Below are 8,617 nucleotides of genomic sequence, written 5' to 3'. Positions count from 1 at the left end.
CAGCTGTTGGTACCCTCTCCTTGACTACGTTTAAGGTAATTTCACACAACAATTTGTAGAAGTTGTCTGACATCTCTCTAGCTAGACTATAAACTTCATGAGAATAGAATCTTTGTCTGCCTTATTTGTGATAATATTCCCAGTGTCTAACACAGTGCCTGGCATAAACTCAGAAAATATTTGTTCAGTGAATAAATAAAACTTGGTAAGATTCATTTTTAAGATGCACATTATGAGGACATGAATTCAGTAGGTGTTTTTTGCAGCTTCACAAACCTCTGCCACTAGGCCCCAGGCTGAGGATGACAGAGACAGCCGCCAGCCCAATCTGCTTGCTTCTTAAAGTTCACTAGTCTGGGGAAAGTTTTCAAAGGGTTCCATATGAGCAGCTGTGAGACGACAAAGGACATTTCTTTGAAAACAGTCCAAGGAGTTGGGGAATTACCAAGGTGGGGTTGAAGACGGGAGGGTTGTCATTGGCGTCAGTGACTGTGATCACGGCTGTGGCAGTTGTACTTAAGCCCTCACCTTGAAGGTCAGCAGCCTGGACCACTAGGGTATATGTGGGAAAACTCTGCAGAGAGATCAAACACACCCGAATCAGAACCACAGAGCAGCCATATCAGGCCCAGCCCAGCCCATCACACAGAAACAGAATATTTTATCATCTGTTTAAATGCCAGCCTGCCCTCCTGGCACAAAACCTCTGGACGGATGTTTAGATGCCAAGTTCAGACCATGACCATATGAAGTGGTAACCGGCCTCAGCCAAGTTTTGCATTTTCCATGGAATTTGCCCTCAACACCCTCTGGGTGCTCTTGACCCCTCACCTCCCGGTCCAGCCCGGTGGTGAGCACACTGATGACTCCCGTGTCCCTGTTGATGGTGAACATTTGCTTGTGAGGCAGCATAGGCTCTTGGCTGAGGATGGAGTACACAATGGCAGCATTGTAGGTATTCACGTCATCGTCTGCATCTGTGGCTGTGACCTGCATCACAGAGGTTCCTGGAAGCATCAAAGGAGAGGAAGATGCAGTAAAGCTGCACTTGGGGGCCTGGTCAATACCGTTCAGCTCAGTTCTGTCCAGAATGTTGAAGGAGAGGCCCTGGGGATGCTACCAGATTATGGCTCCTCCATTCTCAAATTTCCAAATTTCTTACCTAAGTCCTAGGAGAGGAAACAAGCATTCCACCAAACGTGTGGTGTTCCAAGAACTCAATTTTCCCAACACATATTTTGGGTGGGGAGTGGAGGTGGGAAGGAGTATGGAGAATAAATAACCCTAAACTAGCAATTGTGCCATGTCTTTCATCCTGAGTGAATGGCATGTAAGATAGGAAAAAATCCCAGAAATTTCCACAATTGCCTCCTCAGCCACAGCTTCACCAGACAGAACAGTCATTTGAGATCATTGCCTTTAAAGTGGAAGAAAACATTTTTAGCACATGTGACTGACAAAGGACTAGTTCCCAGAACATCTAATTAACTCTTTAAGAATCAACAGGAAAAAGATAAACAGCCCTAGAGAAAAAAAAGGGCAAAAGACTTGAAGAGACAAGTCATAAAGAAGAAACCCAAATTGCCAGGAAACATATGATAAGCTGCTTCACTCATGAATAATCAGAGAAATGCAATTTAAAATTGCATTGAGATACAATTATACACTCAACAGATTGGCCAAAGCTAAAAGTCTAACAATTGCAGGATATATATTGCTCGTAGGAATGTAAATTGGTTCAATCACTTGGGAAAACAGTTTGTCACCATGTAATAAAGTTGAACATGCACATATCCCACAAATGAGCAATCCACTATTATGGATATATCCCTAGAGAAATCCTTGCATATCTGCACCAGGAGACATATTCAAGAATGTTCTGAGAGCACTGTTTATAATGGCAAGAAACTCAAACAACCCCATTTTTTAATCAACAGTGGAATAGATAAGCTATTTTATATAAATATAAAAATATCCATGCAAGGAAATACTACACAGCAATGAAAATGAATAGCTATGGGCAACAACATGGAAGAACCATTATTATGTACGTAAGGTTGAATGAAAGGAGTACATCATGGAAATACATGTATAGTACAGTATGATTCCATGTATATAAAGTTTGAAAATGGGCGAAACTAACAAGATATTATCTAGAGGTAAATAAAACACACATGGCAAAAGATAAACCAGAGATTAGTTACCACAAAAGTCAGGGCAATGGTTACCTTTATGGAAGAGATATAAGAATGTGATCAGGAATGGCCTAAGACTAGCAAGGATTATTTCTTAATCAGGAAAGGTTGTTCTTAAACTGCTCTGCCAAAGAAGTTCTGTCCATATACAGGGCCTGACCCCAAACGTCAGCCCCAACACTTTGAGGTCCAAAGAATCAAGTCTTTCCTGGTGGTCAGCTCCTCATTATTGGACATACCTGGAAGAGCACCTTCCATGACAGACCCTTCAAAGACCAGCTGGGTGAACTCGGGCTTGTTGTCATTCTGATCTGTCACCGTGATCACAATCTCCATCGGGTCCTCGATTGCATTCCCATTCGAAGACACAGCATGAGAGAAGAGCTGCAAGAGCCAAGTGAGGGTTACCTGGGCCCCAACAAGAGTGGGAGAACTAGTGGAGAAGAGGTCTGCCCAGAGCAGAGTGGCCTCTACTTGGCTTCCACTCCCTCCCACTCTCCAAGACCCAAGGATGGACATGCCCAGCAGAGAACTTTTCTCACACCTGGGCTGCTGCTTTAATCACATCATGACACTAGTTGAGACCATGACATGATGTGAAGACCCATGAGCTGGAAAACACAGCCACCAGGTCAGAGGTTCCACTTCCCACCCAAGGGCCGGGGCACCAGGCCTAGGAGATACAGGTGGAAGGCTCAAACACCCTGACTTATTCCAAGCAGGGTAAATAGTGTTTCCCCCAGATTTTTCTGCATTTGGCATCAATGATTTACCTCCCAGCTTCCCTAAGCCCATATTGCTACCAAGGCCCAGAAATGGTTTTCACTCCCAAGATCATCACCGGCCTCTTCCTTTGGGTCAGGGACTTTTAGCCCCAAGAAAAAGTTGGCATCTTGGGTCTAACTCACGCATGATGCATAAGGACTCTCCCCTCCTTATTCCTAACAAGGAAAAAAATCAACAACCCCCAATTTTTCCAGGTTCTCCTGTTATTTCTCCTTATTAACAAGTCTAGAGATGTCAAAATAAGCTCCTCTCATGTCCAGGGCATCTGATCTAGGGGTACAACATGGGTTGACCAAAAAATTTTAGAAGGATGTGACCCCACCATTAATAACCTTCTAAGAGATACTCACAATGTACTTGGAAATTTCTTCTCTATCCAGAGGCTCTGTCACCTTTAGCCATCCTGTTTCTCTTTCAATAATAAACACACCAACAGGGGGTGTGTCGGCTCCTTGGCCAGTGATGCTATAGAAAACCTTGGTTTCTTTGTCCCTGTTAGATTTTATCTAAAGACAAAACAGAAAGAAACAGAATTAGCAAGGAAGGATCCTGACATTGGGTCTTTTCCCTTTCTCTCTTTGGTCCTTCTCTGCCAAATTCCTCCCAGAGATATAGAGAACTTCTTTCTCTACCTGAACCAGATTCTTAGGAAATGGGCCTTTCTCATTTTCTGGGCAGCTGATAGGAGGGATAACCCAGTCTCTCTTCTGTCTTCTAAGACCATGGTGGAAGCTGGGAAATGTGAGCACTTCTGTATGGGTTCCAGAGACAGCCTCCTAAAAGGAAAGATGGAGAATAAAATGAGATAACACAGGAGAAATATGACAGCCTGAACAATCCAACCTACCCAGTCAGCATTTCCAGCCTTTGGAGGGAAGTGTATGGTTTTAACTTAATAACAAAATGAGCAACCAAAACAAAACCCAATGAACCCTTTTGCCGTATCATAAAGATGATGTTCTCTTTTGATCCTTCTTAGTGTTGGGAGTTCAAATAATCATTATGCATACGTGATTACAGCTTCAAGGGCCTGATATTACTTTACAACTTATTTCCAGCCTACATATCACACCTGTTGTTTTTAATAGATTATACTCTGATGATTCAATATCAGAGCTTATTCAACAACTATATACTTAAGTGTTTTAATTTTCTTTTATTTTATGTTTTTCCTAGGGATATACGTCCCCAAAGTGGAGTTATCATCCAAATAAGTGAGTTTTGGGAATTGGTACTAAGAACGACTTTGTGATGGATACAAATTCCTTATTCTTGTTGTGTCATTCTATCTATATGGTTTCCATTTGTTCTAACAGAGGCTGTTGGGTGGAAACCAAAAACACCCTTTGAGATTTGCATTGAACAGCTTCCATGTGCGATAAAGATAACTTTATGCACACGCCGGGAAATAAGATAGTTGAAGATGGAAGGAAAACATCCTCCAAATTGTTTAAGTGCTTTAAAGTGATTACTGGTAACACAGTAAAGGGTCCAGAGGACAATCCATCTCCCACCCTCCACACAGCCACGGACCACTGTTTGCCAAGTGTGAGTCAAGCTCTAGTTCCTGACTTTTTAAATTTGATTCAAAATACACAAGATAGATATGAGATCCGACCAGATAGCATCACAAAATCCTTCCCAATCCTGCATTCCTGATACTGGTCACTCACACACCCCTTAGTGCATGCACACGCGCACACATACCCCCTCCCCCCCCCCAGCCCTGCATCCTTGCTTTAATCTCCTAGAGGGGCAGTCCTGCCTGGGCCAAGGGCATGCTCTGAATCCTCACTGTGGCACTTCCTCCTCTTAGGCAGATTATTTAATGTCCCACGGTTTCTGAATGTCTAAAATGGGGATAATATTAGTATCTCCCTCACAGGTTCTTGAAAGGATTAAATGAGATACTAGTAATGCAGATCAGGCACTGAACACCTGAAACATGCTAAGTGCTCAATAAATGATAGTGATGAAGATGACGGCTGGATTGGTTAGAAAAGACCGAGTTATGGTTTTAATGAAGTCGAGTTTGAGATTTGCTTTCAGCACAGGAACCAAGTATTAAACCGACGACCACACTGTATCCTGAGCCTAAAAATGCCCATCTTACACAGCCATGGGGGGAGAACAGGCACTGATGAGTGAAGACAGATTATCACAGAGAGGTAAGATCACCATCCTTTCTCCTAATGCAGGACCACCTGGCCTCACAAGGGCCTCTTGAACTAGAGACAAACAAAAGTGGACCTCAAACTAGCTGTGGCAGAGTTGGTACCTACTACTCAATATCCCTTCTCCTTTTCTTATCTAAAAACAAAAAAACAAAAAAAAAATCTGTTTCTCTCCATATATGTATCTCAATTTTATATCCAGCAATTTGCCAAGTAAACTACATTTTCTATACTATACTTGCAGCCAGGTGTGGCCATGAGGCCAAGTTCCAGCCAATGAGATGTAAACATTATTTGCTTGAGAATTCCAGAGGCCTCTTAAAAAGGCAGACAGACAAGAAAGTGATACCTTTTCTTCCTCCCTTCCTCCTTATCACCTAGAATAAAGATGTGTGACTGGAGCTCCAGGAGGTGTCTTGGATCATGAGGTATCCTTGAGGATGGAAGCCATGTGGTGAGGATGACAGAACAGAAAGGAGGAACCTGGGCCCCTGATAACTGTGGAGTCCCCCTACTGGCCACAACTTACCCTTGGATTTCCTTAACTTGAAAGAGAAATACTCTATTTTGCAGAAACCACAGTAATTTGTGGGTTTTTTAATAATACGTATTTGAACCTAATCATGATACAGCAGTCATGGAGGCAGAGGCCAAGTTGGCAGAGGTGGGGAGGAAAAGTTGAAAAACCAAGCTCAAAATTGTCTTTTGGACAGAAGAGGCTTCCACGCACAGTTGCGAGCATGAACTCGCCATTCTGAACTTAACACTTGAACGCTTGAGTCAGGGAGCTGTGCTAACATAGTTCTACTAAGTTCCGCATTTTTCTGGTCTGTCCAATCACACCAGGGAGAAAAATTAGATCTGTCAGGACTATTAAGTTCCTAGAATCTCAAGTCTTCGGGGAGAAAAACAGGAGCCAGCCTGAAAGGCTCTAGCATTTACAACATGCTCCACACGTCCCAGGCAGCCGGAGGATGGAAGTAGAATGGCCTCCAGAGACGCATTTTGTAGGAAGCACCAAGGGAGCAGTTTAGAAACCGGCAGAGCCATTGGCTTTGGGTAACAACACCCAGACACATTCCTGCCAGGAACCTGGACAGATACGTATCTGACCATTCATGGCCAATCCATCCATCTTTTCCATTCAATGTTTCCCGAGCTCCTGGTAAGTGCCAGACCGAGGGCCAGGCACTACAATTACAAAGGGGAAGGATCCCGTGGAAATGACAGTCCAATGGGGCAAAAGCTTCCCACTGATTCTTCCTTTTCTGTGCCAAGAACCTCCCCATTAAAAACACAAAGCGCAAAACAATCAGAGAATTGCCCTCTAGTTCATTGTTCTGTATGTTCATTGTAACAATTACTGAGTACTTACTAAATGCCTAGCATAGTTCTAGCACTTTACACGTATTCACTCATGCTGTCATTGTTATGTCCATTGTGCAGAGAAGGAAATTCAAGCATAGACAGGTTGAGAGATTCTCTCAAGGTTATTCAAGTAGTAAATGGCAGGGCTGGGATTCAATCCCAGACAGTATCTGTGCTCTGACCCACGGAAACAAAGGTAATGACATCTTGCCATCATTCTACCTGATCCCTCTCCACTCAGCAACAAAAAATCCCCTAAAAGAATTAGTTCAGTTAGACCAACGGTTCTCAACTGGGGCGATCTTTCCCCCTAGGGACATTGGCAATGTCTGGAGACATTTTTGATTGTCACAACTAGAGGAGTGTTCCTGGCATCTATGTAGTGGGTTAAGGCCAGGGATGCCGCTAAACATCATATAGTATACACAGGACAGACTACAACAAAAATTATCCAGCCCCAAATGTGAATGGTGCCAAGGCAGAGAAACCTGGATTAGGCAGCAGACTAAAACAATGAGAACTTCCAAGGAACACCCCAACGTACATGGTGGTGGTGGTGGCGGTGGTGCTCGTGCGTGGCTGCCTTCACGGTAACCTTGGTAGAGAGCTTCCTGCGGCTGGAGTCCCAGGCATGGACAAGAAAACTCATCTCCGGATTATGAAGCTGTAGAGGCCGCTTGACCATAACCACACCATCTGTGCCCACTCTGAATCGGGTGTCATCAGAAGCATAGACTGTCCTCGGCTGACCAGTGCATCCTTCAAAACTCACTGTAGGGCAGAAATCACAGTGATTAGGAAATCGGGCAGGTTAAAGACAAGAGCATTCCTGCTCTAAAAATCGAACTTGAGTCACCCACCAAAAGCCTGACTCACACAAAACAAGCACAACAAACCACACTCTGGTGACAGAACAGCGATGATACCAAAGTAGTCGATATCACACTATGCCCTTCACAATCACAGGGCGACTGTTAATTGTGATCTGATTTTCTTCTCATCTACTTGTAAAGTGCAAACAGTCACCTGTCTAGAAAGTAACATCTCCCTTTCAACAGCAACAAAAAACGGGGCCTCTCCTTCAGATGGCTCTATGACAATACGAAACCAGACCACTAAAATAACTGAGACCGAATACCTCTAAGAGTCCATGAGTTAGGGACCGGGGTACAGTGAGGGGCTGTGGAGAGTCTACACTTAAATTAGCAGTTTACATTTCCATAAACGGTGGCCGATGATAAGAGAGATTATAAGATAATAAGAGGGAGGTGGCATGGCATAATGGTTAAGAGCATGGGCTCTGGAACAGACTACCTGGGTTCAATTCCCAGCTCTGTGACCTTGGGCGAATTATTTAATCTCTGTGTCTCCGTCTACCCATCTGTAGAATGAAGGCGACAGTAACGACTAGGGTTGTTTTAAGATACATAAAACAGTACCTGACACATAATAAACACTATATTAAAGTTTGTTAAATAAACATTTAAAAAGCAAATGTAGCTTTGGTTAATCATTTATTCAGCCCCCACAAGTATTCCACAAAAGACACAGATAACTGTCAATATTTATTGAGTGCTGATTCTATGCTTGCAGTATGAGGCGCAGAGGAGAAACGGATCACTGTCAGTTGGGGGAGACAAGGATGGTTGCACAGGGAAGTCTTCAACCCGGTCATACAGGGCAGCAAGACAAACCCACAGACAGAAAAGGATGACCTGGGTGGGGGAACGTTATGACTAATGACTCAGAGAAAAAGCTACAGTCATGCGTCACTTATCGATGGGAATACGATCTGAGAAATGCATTGTTAGGTGATTTCATCACTGTGTGAACATCACAGAGTGCACTTACACAAACCTAGATGGTACAGCCTACTACACATCTAGGCTATATGACACTAATCTTCTGGGACCACCATCGTATATGTGGTCCATTTTTGGCCAAAACGTTACGTAGCACATGACTGTACTTAAAGCTTTATAGATATTAAAGTATTAAAACTTAAAAAGTATTAATACCCAAAGCTGGAGAAGCTGTAGTGAAACAATGTCTACACTAAACATCAGTGTCGCAAAGGATTCATTCAACAGATAT

General features: G+C 43.3%; 1 protein-coding gene across 1 annotated transcript in view; it reads right to left on the bottom strand.

The window, feature by feature from the left end:
* CDH1 (cadherin 1) overlaps positions 1–8,617 on the bottom strand; it is a 72,369-nt gene that overhangs the window by 18,627 nt on the left and 45,125 nt on the right. Inside the window, exons 3-8 of the mRNA XM_014827662.3 lie at positions 7,068–7,294; positions 3,614–3,757; positions 3,332–3,487; positions 2,435–2,579; positions 832–1,007; positions 446–574 (exon numbers count right to left, since the gene is read on the bottom strand). Of these exons, the coding sequence (XP_014683148.3) occupies positions 446–574; positions 832–1,007; positions 2,435–2,579; positions 3,332–3,487; positions 3,614–3,757; positions 7,068–7,294 (977 nt within the window). The remainder of the gene's footprint in view (positions 1–445; positions 575–831; positions 1,008–2,434; positions 2,580–3,331; positions 3,488–3,613; positions 3,758–7,067; positions 7,295–8,617) is intronic.

Source organism: Equus asinus, chromosome 28, assembly GCF_041296235.1.
Source record: "Equus asinus isolate D_3611 breed Donkey chromosome 28, EquAss-T2T_v2, whole genome shotgun sequence".
Taxonomy (NCBI): Eukaryota; Metazoa; Chordata; class Mammalia; order Perissodactyla; family Equidae; genus Equus; species Equus asinus.
The sequence above is the reverse complement of the archived record's forward strand: the minus strand, read 5'-3'. Positions and strand labels throughout refer to the sequence as shown.